At 38.0% G+C, this 18145-nt stretch overlaps 1 protein-coding gene and 1 pseudogene across 1 annotated transcript; both read right to left on the bottom strand.

The window, feature by feature from the left end:
- Positions 1–1493: 1493 nt before the first annotated feature.
- LOC104114405 (protein PELPK2-like) lies at positions 1494–1865 on the bottom strand. Its single transcript, XM_009624853.3, has one exon. The coding sequence runs from the start codon at positions 1863–1865 to the stop codon at positions 1494–1496; it is 372 nt and encodes a 123-aa protein (XP_009623148.3).
- Positions 1866–5063: 3198 nt separating this feature from the next.
- LOC138909234 (ferric reduction oxidase 6-like) lies at positions 5064–14923 on the bottom strand (annotated as a pseudogene).
- Between the last annotated feature and the right edge of the window lie 3222 nt (positions 14924–18145).

Below are 18145 nucleotides of genomic sequence, written 5' to 3'. Positions count from 1 at the left end.
CAGATCTTCCAGGTTCTTCCATACCATTGCTGCAAAAGTTTCTTCAGCAATTTTTCGAAGAACACTATCTGTAATGCTTATGAAGATCACACTCAAAGCCCTCTCCTTCAGGTCTGCCTTCTCTGTCTCTTTCATCTCTTTAGAAAAATCCTCATCAATTGCCTTCCATAACCCTTGTAACACCATGGACGATTTCATCTTAATCTTCTATAGACTGAAACTAGAACCCCTGTCACATTTCTCTACTTTGTACTTTGTTGAAGATGATGAAGACATCTTAACCCTAGCTTATATGTAGAAACGGAAGATCGTGAGTTAACTAGCACACAATCACACACAAAGCAAATAGAGAAGAAAAATCAACACAAGGATTTAACGAGATTCGGCTAAGCCTAATGCTCGGGGAAGAAGCAGAGAGAGTTTTCCACTATGAATGAGAAGAAAAACACAATACAATCTATAGAATCCCCAATTATAACCCATATATATAGATCCCAAATAGTCCCAAACCTATAAGAGAAAGGTTTCCCAATTTGACAAGGACAATAGCTTTTCCTTTACCAAATCTATTAGGATAATGAGTTTTCCTAAACCTATAGGGATTATGAGTTTTCTAAAAATACAAGGAAATAATTCAAGCCACAATATAACACTATCATTATATTACTGAGTCTTTTTCCACATGAACCTTAGCTATCGTTATATTAATTATAAAATCAATAATGATCATTCAATCTTCATTTTTGAATTAAGAATGTAAACTAATGCACGTGGAAATATACTGCTTTTCATATGATTGGTAGTAGAGGCCTTATTTGAACTTTCTAAAGCGTCCTAATAGCAACAATCACAAGTTGAAACTTTGTGACTGAAATATGATCAAAGTATAGCTAAGATTAATCTAATGAGATGTCTAAGAAAAGTTGCAAGAAATTCAACTTTGTAAATGAAAAGATTACAAGTATTTGATAATTTCTATATATATAGATAACTTGTATGGATTTGTTGCTATGATAATTGGCTGATTTTCATCTATATACAAAGAGTACTATTTATATACGTGCCTCTCGTTTCAAGGCATAAATCATTACATTGAATCACAATTTATGATATTGAAGTAGTGTACTGCCTGTCCGGGTATCTCTGTTACACGACTTAACAGAGTGTTTTATTTTCTATTAGTATATCTTTCTGAATGTAACTTGTCAAGTTATGTTAGTTCTATTTAATTACCTTATCTTCTAATGTGGATTATTGGTACACCTCACATATACTGGAGAAATGCACTTAAATCAATAACAGATAACTGCATGGAATTAATACAAAGGCTACTACATAATAAATGTATAACACTCAGAGAGCATAACTGATACGATACATATCGTTAAGAATCACTCAAAAGATAAAAACAACAACAGAGAAAAAGGGAAGAAAAAAAAAATCAAACGGCAGAGACCATAGGGTAAGACAGGAAAATGTTGGAAGCTGCAAAATCAGTTGGATGGTGGAGTTGCAAGTGTAGGAATGGTAGGAAGTGACGGCATTTTGGGAAGAGGAATATTGGCAGGCATTGGTGGTAGAGTCATCTTTGGTACAGAAGGCAATGTAGGCAAAGATGGTAAATTAGGTGTAGTTGTTGGAAGTGTTGGCAAAGATGCAGCACTTGGCAATGGTGGCAATGTGGCTGCTGTTGGCAAATTTGGGATTGTAGGCAATTGTGGCATTGTTGGCTGAGGCAATGATGGGATTGTAGGCAAGTTCGGAAGTTGAAGTAGGCCGCGAGCAGCATGTGTTGTAGTGATGCTTGATAAGGACAATAATGCGATGATCAAGAAGAGGATTGAGCAATTGTTGGAAGCAGCCATTGTTATATAATTTGTGAGGTTGCTTTGTTTTACAAGGAGATAATTAAGTTGTGTTTTGAGTTGAGTTGAGTATGATCATAACTAAAGGGTATGTATATATAATAGGGGAAATTTTGAGGGACTACAAGGATTGGATAAGATGTTGGGTGTAGAAGCATGGGTACTACACTCCATATATTGTTAGCTCACCTTCACAAATGTTTGGTTTGAGGGCAGATGCACTAATTTTAAGTCAAGAAATTTTCTTAAAGCAGTTATGCATAGATGAAGTTTGGAATAAACCATATTTGGTGAACAATTAGTTCGACACTAATTGATGAAATCATCTTTTATATCTTAATTGACGTTGCTACATATGCTTTCATGAAATATCAAGTCTTAACTGCCAAAGAAAAATGGTTTATCATCACTGCATGTGAATATAACTCTCTTCATCATAATTATTTTGCCCACTCTTCTCTGTTCCTATCTTAAGTAATTCACCCTCTTTCTGAACAGTGGTTTTGTTCTCCTTTAAAACTTTTAAAAATATTCAAACCAATATAGTATATAATATTTTGTATATGAATACAAAAATGCTTTGTGCCATTTTATATTAAATATGGTTGATCCGTACTTCATCTATGTATAACTACTTCCAAAATATTATTGACTTAAAAAATTTGTGCATCCTCAAATCAACATTTAGGCAGGTGAACTAACAATAGAGAGTTCTCATGTTTCCACAGCCAAACATCACATACAATCCTGCTAGTTTTTTCAACAACTTTTCCCTATTTATACCCCTTTAGCAAATGATCAAACACACTCAAATTAAACACAACTTCCAACTTCTATTATTAACTTCATTTCCTTGAAACAAAACAATATATCAAATTAACACAATGGCTTCTTCTAGCAACTATTCAATCCTTTTCTTGATCATAGCATTATTTTCCTTATCAAGCATCACTACAACACATGCTGCTCGCGGCCTACTCCAACTTCCAAACTTGCCTACAATACCGTCATTGCCTCGGCCAACAATGCCGCAGTTGCCTAAAATTCCCAACTTGCCAACAGCAGCCACATTGCCACCATTGCCAACACTTCCAACAGCAACACCATTGCCTTCTTTGCCTACATTGCCCTCTGTTCCGAAGATGACTCTGCCACCAATGCCTGCTATGAATCCTATTCCCAACATGCCTTCACTTCCAAACATTCCAACTATTCCAACCTTGCCTACACTTTCACCTCCTCCATCCAATTGATCTTGCGGATTCTAAAATTTTACCTGTTTTATGCTGTGTGATGTCTACCGGTTGATTTTTCTTTATTTGCCGTTTTAAACTTTTTGAGTGATTCTTAATTATGTATCGGATAATTTATACTCTCTGAGTGTAATGCATTTATTGGCTCAGTAGTAAGTGTCTTTTATTAATGTGATTGACTTTTGTGTAGTTATCCGGTATATTTTCATGATAAGCAAAGATCAATCTATTTGCATTTTTCGAAGAAATTTGATCATAGATATACATAGGGGAGAATTAAGTTATTTTGAGAATCCTACTTAATATAATATAATGAATTTAATAAGCTTTATCATTTCCATTTTTAACTGAAAGCAATCGAGAGTAGAGGAAGTTCAAATAGAGCGAATATAAAGCTTCCCAAACATTTATTGTTGTTCCGCAATGTGGCATTTCATGAATTTACCGAAAAAGAGTGATCATATATGATAGTACTAAAAAGGGACTAATAACTTAAACATGCTACATACAGCCAAGAATTGAAACAAGGGGATTCAAAAATAAAATTTTCTATGCTAAGGGAATTCAACAACTTACGTATAAACAAGTAAATTTATTTTTATTTTATTTACATAATATAATTTTCGGCCAAAGAGGATTCAATTGAACCCTTGCACCCATTTGGCTCCTCCGCTAAAAGGAATAAAGAAAATATATGAAGATAATTAAACTCCGCAAATTTGGGCTATTTTTTCTGTGATGACCCAAAAGGTCATCTTATACTTTAGAATTCGAATCTGCGTTGTTAAGCCTTAAAATCTTATTTTTACCCTCTTCGATTTGTGTGCGCAGTCTGGGCAGGTTTCCGGAAAGTTTTTATATTGAAAACTAATGAAAATAAGAATTTTTTGCCTTAAAAGTTGATTTTAGTTGATTTCGATCAACATTTTTGGTAAATAGGCCCGGATCCGTATTTTGACAGTTCTGGTAGGTCCGTATCGAATTATGGGACCTGGGCGTATGCACGGAATAGAATTCAGAGGTCCCTAGCTTGAGTTATAAATTTTTGATGAAAATTAAAAGTTTGGAAATTATTTATTTTTAAGAATTGATTGATATTTTGCATTGTTAGTATCAGGTCCGTATTTTGGTTTTGGAGCCCGGTACAAGTTCATTATGATATTTAAGACTTGTCGGTGAAATTTGGTGAGAAACGGAGTTGATTTGACGTGATTCAGACGTCCAGTTGAGAAAATAGAAATTTTAAAGTGTTCTTGAGAATTTCATTTGATTTGGTGCTAAATTCGTAGTTCTAGGTATTATTTTGGCGATTTGATCGTGCGAGCAGGTCCGTATGATATTTTTAGACTTATGTGTATATTTGGTTTGGAGCCCCGAGGGCTCGGGTGTGTTTCGGATAGGCTACAGGGTGATTTGCACTTAGAAAATTTGAGATTTTTGCTGCAGCAGCTGTTCTGGTGTGCCCTTCTTCGCGTTCGCGTAGGTAGTGTCACGAACGCGAAAGGTAAAATGGGGGTAGGGGAATTTTCTTCTTCGCGAACGCGAAGCGTTGGGGGTGGTACCCTTCACGAACGCGATCTGTCTCACGCGAACGCGATAGTTTAAGGGACCTCGGGAGGGGGGGGGGGGGTCATGTTCTTCTACGCGAACACGTCCACTGGGTCGCGAACATGAAGGCTTGGGGGGAGCTGCCTTACGCGAACGCGTAGAAAGACTCGTGAACGCGAAGGCCTTAGGCCGCTGTGCATCGCGACCGCGACAGGCCTCTCGCGAACGCGATGAAGGCATGTCCAGTGACTTAAAACAGACTCCAAACACGGGTTTAAGCCATTTCTTCAACATTTTTCAAGAACCAAACGGGTAGAGGCGATTTTCAAGAGTCATTTTCTTCCCCAAATTATTGGTAAGTGATTCTAAACCATTTTCTTTCAATTACCTGAGAGGAGAAGCATGATCAAGCCAATTAATTAGTCAATGACTTGATAGCTTTAATAAAAGAAAATTGTATACTCAACAGATATGGCTGAGTATGTACATACATTAAGTGGTATGGGGATTCATTCCCATAAGGACCTTCAACAGACGCTGTTATCTTCCTATTATGCTGTAAAATGGGCTCCATCTCAGATTGTTCAATCGAAAGATTCAAGATGTGTCCCTTCAGTTTTTTAGTCCAATCTCCAAGAACCTTTATGAGAATCGCAAGATGATGTTTCCCATCAAGAGGACTAGAGGAGACACTGAAAGGGTGCCACTGCAGCCAGGACAACTCGGGTACTTGTAAAAATATCCAGCCAAGGGCGTTGTAACGTAAATATACATTATAAGAGAAGCAATATTAGAATCATTGAAAAATGCAGTGGAAATAAAATTAGTTGATGAGATTTATATTTACTCAAAGGTTTTGAAAGAAAAAGTTCAACGATTCCACAAGGAAAGCATGTGGCTGAAAGTATGTCAACAGTCTTTCATGACTGGAAGAATCTAAGGAACCGATCAAGCATGAAAAGAAAGATCCCAGCACCAGCTATCATGAAGATAAAGTCACCAACATGCAAGGCCAGGAACACCACGAACACCACATATAATTGGTGTGTATAGAAGAACAGTTCAAAGTTTTGTCTCCTTACTCCAGGAAGTGAAGTCACCCACATTAATAAACTAGCTGCTAGGCTGATAACTCCTGGAACATTGGCTACTCCTACGCTTTTCCACTGAATGAGATGCATTAAACACAGTGACAAAGTCCAAGTCTTCAATTTCTTTACCAACAATACTCACAAAGATGGATTACATGTGATGAAGCCCCTTTAATATTTGAATTACAACTTAATACAAGGGATCTCTATGGGCTAAGGAAATAATTTTCAGTTTTAGAACTCACTTCCTCCAAAAGATGGCCTCGCATTGCCCAGCCAATCACATAGAACAGGCCATGAAGGCTAAAAAGAGCCATAGTAAGATGTCCCAGCCAAACATATCTAGTGGCAAGTTCAAAAGGAATATCTATAGCTCGAAGAAGAACTGAACCCCGTGCAACTGGCAGAAACAGAAATGCTAAGCAGATTAATCCAATGAATCCAAAACGAAGGCCTGTAAGCTCCAGCAACAGAACACTGGAAAACTACAGCAGCAGATATTAGTCGATCCTGCTAATAAAGGAGCCTTCAAGTCAACAAACTATGTACTGGTCCCAACACTCCGAAACCTTTTGGCATGGAATTCTCTTTTATATTTATCAAGATGCGCAATTGTACACAACTAGCTAGCTATCAAGGATTACATGAATAAGCACGCAAGAGTTTCCTTTTACTTATCTAGGTTTCCCCATATTTTGTGCTAGAAGATGAATGGATTATTATCATGGGCTTATCAAAAAGGTGCTTGACAAGTTGCAATCATGGAACGGTAAATTTCTCTCTATAGGTGGAAGGGCAATCTTGATATCACATGTCCTTCAGAGTATGTCAATACATTTGTTGTCAGCTGTGAATCCTCCTCCATTTGTTATTAATAAGCGTCATAAACTGTTTGCTCATTTCTTTTGGAGTAATTCAGTAGGTGGTAAGAGTAGACATTGGACATCTTGGGACACCTTATGTCAACCATATGTATGGGGGGGGGGGGGGGAAGGGATAGGGTTTAGATCACTACATGATGTTTCAAAAGCTCTATTTTGCAAGCTTTGGTGGAACTTTAGAACTTTACATTTTGTGAATTATCAACCTAAAATCTAGAGTTTTCATGGTAGAATTAGGGGTTAGGGTAGAAACTAGGGATTTCGAAAATTTGAGGATTTAGATCCCAATTTGAGGTCGGATTCCAAAACTAATTACATATTCCAGCTCGGGGGTGAATGGGTAAAAGGATTTTGGTCCGAACCTGGAATTTTGACCAAGCGGGCCCGGGGTTGATTTTTTGACTTTTTGGAGAACAATTTGGAAGATTTAATTTATGAAATATAATTGATTACTTTAGCAATATTTGATATTATTGAGTCATTTTTGAATAGATACGAGTGGTTTGGAGGTGAATTCCAAAGAAAAAGCTGTGATTAAGAATTAAGTGGCCTTCAGAACGAGGTAAGTGTTGTGTCTAACTTTGGCTTGAGGGAATATGTATTGTGTGAGTATTTGATACGTGCTTGGTTGTTGAATACGATGTATAGTTGAGGTGACGAGCATCTATGCCTTGTGGCCGAGTCATAGCATGCGAGTGAAATTTCATTCTTAAAAATTTATAGTCTTAAATCTTGTTATCCATACTTATTGTTGTTATTGAAATGTTGGGAGACTTGTATCCGGTTCTACCAAGGTTGATAAAATTGTGAATATTGATTCGAGGTTGAGATGTTAAATTGTGAAAGTAATCATTGATGAAATATTGATTTCTTTGTGAAACTTTCCTCTATCCGTTGTTATTGATTCTGTGAATTGTGAGAGAGAGTGTAAAGCATGAAGGGTGATGCCGTGCATAATTTATTTATATTGTGAGGAAGAGTGTAAAGCACGAAGGGTGATGTCGTACATGAATTATTTATATTGTGAGGAAGAGAGTAAAAGCACGAAGGGTGATGCCGTGCAATCTTATTTATTATTTGGTGAGGCTGAGAGTAAAAGCACGAAGGGTGATGCCATGCAGTTTTCCTTACTGTTTTAATTGCTCAATTCGTTTAAGGATTTCCGGTTTAATCCTGTCTTTTCATTATTCTCACTCTTTATATTGTATTCCCTCAGTGTATGTTCCCCTCCCATTATTTCCGCGTTATTTCTTTATTTACTGTTGTTGCCACTAACATGATTATACTGTTCAGGTTATATGTGGGTGTCTTGTCCTAGCCTCGTCACTACTTTGCCGAAGTTAGGCTCGACACTTACCAGTACATGGGGTCGGTTGTACTAATACTGCACTCTGCACTTTCTGTGCAGATTTTGATACCCGTTCGGGTTGATCGAGATTTTGCAATTGATCCGCTGTACGGAGACTCAAGGTAGATCTGTCAGCGTTCACAGACCTTGAAGTCCCCGTCTATCTTTTCTGTTCTACTGTTTCTTTCATTCAGACAGTTGTATTTCTTTCAGACTATTACTTGTAGTAAATTCTAAAACGCTCGTGAATTGTGACTTCAGATCCGGGTGGTAGTAATTAATATATTTTTATGATATTTCGCACTTATTATATTTCATCTTAGTTAATTATTATTAATTACTGAATGAAAATAAGGAATTGGTTAATGATTCTCTAACGTTGGCTTGCCTAGCAAGTGAAATGTTAGGCGCCATCACAGTCCCGTCGGTGGGAAATTTCGGGTCGTGACATTTCCAACCATGTCAATACAAGTTTAGGCAATAACAAAAAATAAAGAAATAAAAGAACTTTTAAAGATTAAAGGGTTCACAAAAGAAAATCTTACATCAATATGAAGAATAAACTTGCAATAAGGTAGGAGGTAGAATTATTACATAAAAAGATTAAATAAATAATAAAATAAGATTATTTAATAATAAAAAAAGGGAGAACAAATAAGGTAACGACGCGACCACACCATATTGATCGTTCCATAAAGTGGCATTTTCGCCGTTATTTAAAGATTACAATAAAATTTTAATTAACAATCAAAACAAATAATATTTAATAAAGTAATAATACAATACAATACGTAATGGAAAAGTACTTCCCCAAAATGCAAGTACTTTTCTTTTAATGCAAGCCCTCGAATTAATAGGCCAATGCTAAAAACCTAACGCAATGGAAAAGCAAAAAAACAAAAGTATCATAAGACCATTGGCAGCCGACTTCTTTTGTTTTGTTTTACAGTGTGTCTTCTGAACCAGAAACCTCCCTTCCATGTATACGCAAAGAATTGAAGATCTGCAGCTACAATGGCAACTGAGATAGATACTCTTAGTTCAAAGAGGAACGTCCAGTTGCCATCGCAATACTTAGGCTCAATAATCCTTCCCTTCCCGAAGAAATCATCTGCATGGAGATACTCCCAAAGCTGCCCGTAAAGTCACTGTTGCAATTCAGGTGTGTTTCAAAATCATGGCTTGCTCTAATCTATAGCCCTAAATTGTTACGATATCAATGGATGTCGTGATGACACCTATCCTCTAAGACTAGGTAAGCCTAACACTTGCTGATTTAATAATAAATCTCTAACCAAATAACTAATAAGCATGAAACAGAAGTTTCTATAATAAACCAGCAATCTCAACATGATACAATATAACCAAAATCGGTAGTACAAGTCATAAACTTTTCTAAGAGTCACTAGAAATAACAATACATCACTGTCCCGGACTAATATGATACAATGGAAATAAAGTGTAACAGAAGGTGATTTCGGAGCCTGCGAACGTCCGGCAGGTGTACCTTGAAGTCTCCAGCTGCACAGGAATAAGTCTTAGAACCAACTTGACCCGATGTACCTGGATCTGCACAAAAATATACAAAAGCATAACATGAGTACACCACGGTGGTACCCAGTAAGTGTCAAGTCTAACCTCGGTAGAGTAGTGACGAGGCCAAGTCCAGACACCTACTGGACATGTAAACCTCTGCAGGATATGACATAAAACTAACAAGGAAAAAATATCAATATAAGGCCAATAGCAGAAAGATCTCAAATCACAATCAGCAGTGAAAATAAGGGGAGCACGAATGGCAACGAGAAACAACCAATTAACTAAGCAAACAACATAGTCGAGGTACAGATGAAATATGAATAGGTTTGAGTAAGGGAACCCGATGACAACTCAATCAACCAAATCATTCCTAATGCACGAATTTCAATAAGAATTACCCCAGGTACCACATCTCGTAATCTCAGATCTTAAGTCACAACTTCCAAACCTTACACACATGGCACCTTGTGCTCATAGTTTTTCAAATCACTTTCGCACGGCAACCTGGATACCGGTAATAGTTGTCCAATAGCAACCTGGGTACCGGTAATACACTTCGTATTAAATAAATTCTTTTCCGGACCTCTGCAATGCTGCCCATGATAAAAGAAACATGCAGAAACTCATAACCACCCATGAAATCAACAAGCCAAGAAACTCTCTCGTCCATCAAGGGCCATTTCCCAATTCTGAGCGGAAATAGCATCATCCCTCCAAACACTCCTCATCTCGATACGATAGGGCAAATCTCAGGTCTAGAAATCTCATCTCAGCCAATACAAGCGGCCCAGCTGACAACTCATCACAGAACCACACGGATTCTCACATAACACGGTCCGTACACCAAACAAGCAATAACTCAGATATGCATCAAAATAGAAGGAAGGCAAGGTACGTGGATTATCTAACAAGTGCAACAGATATAACAACAAAGTACAATTTCATAAACTTATCCCACATAGGGGAAATGGAAACACAAAATAAACACAAGGAAGGGTATCCAACATAATATCTGTTGCAGAGTACAATCCGCTCCCAAACATATCAATCCATATAGGGATACCCATCGAGCCAAATTGCACAGCTCACTGTGTCACGACTCGAAATTTCTATCGTCAGGACCGTGATGGCGCCTAACATTTTACTTGCTAGGCAAACCAGCGTTAGAGAATCATTAAACCAATCCTTATTCCATTAAGTAAATAACAACAATTAGCTAAGATGAAATATAGTGAGTGCGAAATAATATAAAAACTGTATTAATTTCTACCACTCGGATCTGGAGTCACAATTCACGAGCATTCTAGAATTCACTACAAGTAATAATCTGAAAAAAATATAACTGTTTGAATGAAAGAAACAGTAAAACAGAAAAGATAGACGGGGACTTCAAGGTTTGTGAACGCCGACAGATCTACCTTGAGTCTCCGGATAGCGGTCCAACAGCAAAAATCTCGATCAACCCGAGCCGGTACCAAAATCTGCACAGAAAGTGCAGAGTGCAGTATTAGTATAACCGACCCCATGTACTGGTAAGTGTCGAGCCTAACCTCGACGAAGTAGTGACGAGGCTAAGGCAAGGCACCTACAAATCATCATGTACCATTTAACAGTGTATATACAAATAACAGTAATAAAGAGCTAGACAGGAAATATCGGGAGGGGGAAACATGCTGGGGGAAATACGAGATAAAGAACTACATCAGAATAATATTTGGAACAACCAATATACTATGAATCAACAGGAACTACGAATACAGTAAAGGGGAAATGCACGACATCACCTTTCGTGCTTTTACTCTCAACCTCACCATAAAATCAATAGAAAGGGCACGGCATCACCCTTCGTGTATTAACTCTCATATCATGGCACGACATCACCCTTCGTGCATTAACACTCTCCTTTATCATAATGCAATGAATAAATAACAACAGGGAGATAGAATAGCAAGTGTGAGCTTAACTTCAACATTTGATTCCACAATATCAATCTCAACTTCGAAATAAATACTCAATTATCACCAGAAGATCCGTAAACGTGATAAGAACGATTAATTTAACAACATTAGACTAAACCTATAGCAATTAGGCATGGGAAAGATACAATATAAGAAAAACGGGAAAAACAGGGAAAACAGATAAATTGGTGGCGCATAAGTACTCGTCACCTCACATATACACCGCTCATATGAATTTCACATAGCAATTAATCTAAGGTTCCTAATTCCCTCAAATCAGGGTCAACCATAACACTTACCTCGTTCCGAAGGCCACTCAATACTCAATCACAAATTTTTCTCTATAATTCACCTTCAAACCACTCGTATCTATTCATAAATGACTCAATAATATCAAATATTGCTAAAGGGATCAACTACATTGCATAAATTTAGATTTTCCCCAAATTTTCCTCCAAAAATTCGAAAATCGACCTCGGGCCCGCTTGGTCAAAAACCGAAGTTCAAACCAAAATTCATTTACCCATTCACCTCCGAGCCTGGATATATAATTGGTTTTGGAATCCGACCTCAAATTGAGGTCTAAATCCCAAAATTTCTGAAATCCCTAGTTTCTACCCAAACCCTAAATTCTACCATGAAAACTCTAGATTTTAGGTTGAAAATTTATGAAATGAAATATGTAATTGAAAGAAAATGGTTTAGAATCACTTACCAACACTTTGGGGAAGAAATTATCTTTTGAAAATCGCCTCTAGCCCGTTTGTTTTATGAAAAGTTGAAGAAATGGCTTAAGTCCCGTTTTTGGATTCTGTTTAAGTGTTGGGTGACAGTGTTCATCGCGATCGCGTGAACACTATCGCGTTCGCGAAGAGCAACCTCCTAAGGACTTACATGATCGCTGGAGGCTCTACGCGTTCGCGAAGGTTTAGCCCGCCTTACCCTCGCGTTTGCGAGACAGGGCTCGCGTTCGCATAGAGTTATCCCAGTTCCTCTGCCCAGCCTAGCTCAAGCTACGCATTCGCTTTCGACAGGTAGCGTTCGCGTAGAGCAACTCCCCCCAATGCTCCGTGTTCGCGACCATGGTCTCGCGTTCGCGTAGAGTAAAATCCTCCCCAGCCCAGTTTCCCCTTCGCGATCGCGAAGCACAACATAGCAGACACCAGATACAGCATAGACACACCAAATTTTCCAAGTCTAAAACATCCCGTAGCTTATCCAAAACTCACCCGAGCCCTCGGAGCTCCAAACCAAACTTGCACACAAGTCTAAAAATATCATACGAACTTGCTCGCGCGATCAAATCGCCAAAATAATACCTAGAACTACGAATTTAGCACCAAATCGAATGAAATTTTCAAGAAAGCTTTAAAATTCCTATTTTTACAACCGGACGCCCGAATCACGTCAAACCAACTCTGTTTCTCACCAAATTTCACAGATAAGTCATAAATATTATATTAGACCTATACCAAGTTCCAGAACCAAAATACGGACCCAGTATCAACAAGGCCAAACATCAACCAATTCTTAAAAACAATTAATTTTTATCAAAAATTCATTACTCGAGCTAGGGACCTCCTAATTCGATTTCGGGCATACGCCCAGGTCCCATAATTTGATATGGACCCACCAGGACAGTTAAAACATGGATCCGGGGCTGTTTACCAAAAATGTTGATCGAAGTCAACTAAAACCAACTTTTAAGGCAAAAATTCTTATTTTCATCAATTTGCAACATAAAAGTTTTTCGGAAACACTCCCGGACTGCGCACGTAAATCGAGGAGGGTAAAAATAAGATTTTAAAGGCTTAAGAGCACAAAATCGAGTTCTAAAACATAAGATGACCTTTTAGGTCATCACACACTAATCACATGTATGCCAACATCAAGTACGATAGAGTGCACAAATATAACTGTGGGAAGGTGAATACAAAATAAGACAACATGGAGGAAAACAAGCACAACTGAGGTAAAATGAGAAAATCAACATCACGAGGCTATGTTGCCCATATCGCCATAAGGATTGAATGGGATTACCACATGCGTGAGAACCATCATACCACCTCACAGTCCATCATAACATAAGAGAGAAACACATAACATAGGCTAGGGACACAAATAATATCCATTCAGCCCGGTAACATGACCATGATATCAACTTCACAAGAGTACCCCAAACCTGATCCGATGTAGAATACAAATTCTGTTTGGGCTTTCAAATAGCCCCCAAACTAATTCCGATCATTCCCAAATAGGTAAATATCCTTCCAAAAGTCCATAGCAACCTATCGATAATTCATACCGTCAGTTATCCTATTCTCAACATTTCTTCACAATCCACACATAAGAAATAGTCTGCCTATGAGGACACCCAGCCCCGAACCTCATGAATACCAGAACTTCCATACCCAATCTCAACTACGCTACTCAAATGGCTGATGCGTCACTCATACTCCATCATCTTACAAAAACACCCACATAGATCTTCCATACCACGTAGCAAAACCTGAACTTTAGAAGCCCCCAGAACCCGGTAATCATCGTACCACTTGCCAAGCATCCGCAACCCAAATCACATGGTGATTTCCTAAATTACACGCTCTTTACATGCGATATCCAATAATTTCAACATTCTATTAACTTCTGATATCCATCCAGGAAAAACCATAATGCACAACATATTCCTTATGTCCGCAGTGGACAACCAACTTATGCCGTGGTCGACACCATCGAGAACTCTCCGGGACCCGTCCACACATAACTACGCCATCAGGACCGAATCTTCCCAACTCAACTGAGTCATGCAAATCGTCTCACCCAAGAGTACTGCCACAAACACCGGTAGAGAATTAACACCCAAAAAGGACCAATTAACCCTACTGTCATGTTGGGCCAACACCACCGAGTTGATCCGCTTCTTCGGATCCTCATCGACTTTCCTTCAGGGTTGTTCCTCCTTATTGGTACACAATGATCTCAAAATCAAAGCTCAATATAGAAGACCCTAGCACGAACCACGTATTCCAGAAGCTCACAAACTACTGTATTTCCTCTGAAGCACCCCATAATGTCGCAACCGAGATGCCCACGCTGAATAAACCTTCTGTGAATCTGAAGTCATTTCTCTAACCCTTCTGACACTGAAATGTATATTTATTAATGATGTAGAAATACCGCTAGTCCCAACATTATCGCATCCAAATCTTAGATCTTAATCATATACAAATTTTGGGGAACCTTTTAATACCACGTATATATACATCTTAGGTCAAAACTGATATAACACCTGACCTTGCAATCTGATCGCCGATAGTAGGCTCCCCCACTTGGCGCGAAGCCATAGGAAACAACATCCAATGATCCACAAAACTAACCTTGACAGCTCGTACAAGACCAATCATGAGATACCCCAAGTCATCTACTAAGCTCATGTCCATTCTCGTGACAGTCAAACTCACTTCCTCCAGTGCCTTGAATGATAATATGTACCTTCCACTGAGTAGAAATCCCATACGAACCACATGGTCTCTAATACCACCAACTATCCTCAAATCAACATCCACCTCATGCCTCTACCATGATCGCGATAACTAGCCAACCAATTAAAACTTCCCAAGCTTGTACTTATCAACTAGATGCCAGAACTCGATGTACCCCCACGTGCACAACTGAACGATCTCTAAATACTTCCGCATCCTCAATCTGGACGACATGTTAAGACGATGGTTGAGTATCCCTGGCTTCCTCGTGGCCCATCCGCAACATCACGAACCGTTGGCGCATAGCTAATATCGAATGCGCAATATCATACATGAGAGGATGTAAAGGAACATAAGATATATGTTTCAAGCTGAATCAATATCGCACGAAAAGGAATGAAAGAAGTGGAATTTCCTAATAGTTTTCGTAACCTCTCCAAGATAAGTACAGATGTCTCCGTACCGACCCGCAAGACTCTACTAAACCTGCTTATGACTCATAGCACCTATGAACCTAGAGCTCTGATACCAACTTGTCACGACCCCAATTTCCCTCCGTAGGATATCGTGATGGCACCTAATCTCTAAGACTAGGTAAGCCTAACACTTGCTGATTTAATAATAAATCTCTAACCAAATAACTAATAAGCATGAAACAAGAGTTTATATAATAAGCCAACAATGATACAATATTCCAAAACCACTAGTACAAGTCATAAGCTTTTCTAAGAGTCATTAGAGATAACAATACATCATTGTCCCGGAATAATAGGACACAATGGAAATAAAGTGTAACAGAAGGTGACTACAGAGCCTGCGAACGTCTGGCAGGTGTACCTTGAAGTCTCGAGAAGCACATGCATAAGTCTCAGAACCAACTCGACCCGATGTACCTGGATCTACATAAAAATATGCAGAAGCATAGCATGAGTACACCACAGTGGTACCCAGTAAGTATCAAGCCTATCCTAGGTAGAGTAGTGACGATGCCGGTCAAGATACCTACCGGACATATAAACCTGTGCAGGATATGACATAAAGATAACAAGGTAGGAATATCAAAACAAGGCCAATAGCAAAAGGATCTCAAATTACAATTAGCAGTGAAAATAAGGGGAGCACAAATAGCAACAAGAAACAACCAAGTAACTAAGCAAACAATATAGTCGAGGTACAAATGAAATATGAATGGGTTCAAGTAAGGGAACCCGATGACAACTCAATCAACCAAATCATTCCTAATGCACGAATTTCAACAAGAATTACCCCAGGTACTACATCTCGTAATCTCAGATCATAAGTTACAACTTCCAAACCTTACACACATGGCATCTTGTGCCCATATTTTTTCAAATCACTTTCGCACGCCAAAATCCACGTGCTACCATGTACCTTGTATCTGTATCAAATGCTACTTTAAAATATTCAGGAGATTTAATCTTATACAACAAGGCATAATAACAACCTGGTATAAAGTAGGAAATCAATTGAAAATATAAAATTATTTTAGAAATTATTTGGGTGAAGAAAATAGCATTTTCAATTAAAATAAAGCATCGGATAGCTACTGAATTAAATTTAGAGTTTGTTAAATAAAAACATAACAACAATCTGTAAGTAAGATAAATCCATCAAATAGGGTGAGGAGTTTAAGTTAAAAAATCAATTAAAATTAAATATGACAACTATTAAGAATAGTAAAATACTGGAGGAAAAGACGAGTTTTAACGTAAGAGTCACATATAAGATAAGCATGTTAATAATTTCTTTATTTAAAACCGTTGTATTACCAACAACTCTACATGGTATGGGATAATGACTCAGCGTAGTAAATTCATCTTAAAAATCAGTTTACCAAAATAATAGTAATAGGAAAGAAAAACAGGAAATGACGGTAAAGCAGTAAACTAGTGAAACCAACTCAATCCTCTAAATCAGTAAACTCAGAGATATCAGTCCTCAGCATCTCACATGATAAATATAGAAGCTAACACAATACAACAATGAATACAACACACATAATTTGTTGCGGCGCGCAACCTGATCCCACCGTACAAACACGATCTTCCCTTATTCCACCATATAAATATCAATAATAATAAGTACATATGTGTTGCGGCGTGCAACCCGATCCCACCATATAATTAGAGTCAATATTATAATCCTCCCTTATTTCACATGTTGCGGTGCACAACCCGATCCAACCGTATCAATATAAATCCTCTTTTATTCCACCTATTGCGACGCGCAACCCGATCCACAAGAAATTTAAATTAACCGCAACAATACAATTCTCAATTTACAAGAATTTATACTATCATAGGGTATGAGCACACGACAATAAAGGAACCACATAAAAATCGAGGAACACAACAAATATTACAAAAGAAACAGGACAAGTAAAGCGCGTGAGAACTAAGGTGTGCAATTACAATAATTAAGACAAATAGGAGATAAGCACGGAGTCATGGAAGGAACATAACAATTAAGAGGGAACAAGACAATGAGGAAGGCAACAACTTCAACTAAAATATATAAGTGCAAAATAACAAGAAAGAGGAAGAACAAGTGCTAACAACGTCAAGTATAGCATGTAAGAGTAAATTAATAATGAAAGATATCACAAGTTACGACACTTCAATTAAAGGCATAGGAAGTGTTTAGATACTCAAAACCGGTCAAATACCATATATAGGTTGTGTACCCACTCGTCACCTCGCGTACACGGCTTTCACATAACATGAATAACACAATCATCTCAAATCCTAAGGGGTGGTTCCCCCCTCTCCCCCCCCTCCCACAAAGTTAGGCAAGATACTTACCTCAATTCAGCCAAATCAATTACTCAAATTAGCTTTTTCTTTACAAATTCACCTTTGCTCGGCTCAATCTAGCCAAATACGACTTAAATTCATCAAACAATGCAAGAAAAAATAATTTCAATTAACAAAGATATGATCTTTATATAATTTCCAAACAGTCAATAAAAGTCAACCCCGGCCCCGCCCGGTCAAATCCCGGGTCCAAGGGTAGGTCTTGACTACCCATAGCCCCACGAGTCCATATATGTATTTTGTTTACAAATCCGAGTGCAATTCGACTCTCATTTCCCAAATTTTTATTTTTTCAAAACTTTGGCAAAATCCCCAAAATTTTCCTTAGATTCTCATGAATTTGATG

This window comes from Nicotiana tomentosiformis, chromosome 4 (genome assembly GCF_000390325.3).
Source record: "Nicotiana tomentosiformis chromosome 4, ASM39032v3, whole genome shotgun sequence".
Lineage (NCBI taxonomy): Eukaryota > Viridiplantae > Streptophyta > Magnoliopsida > Solanales > Solanaceae > Nicotiana > Nicotiana tomentosiformis.
This window is presented reverse-complemented; position numbering and strand designations above follow the sequence as displayed.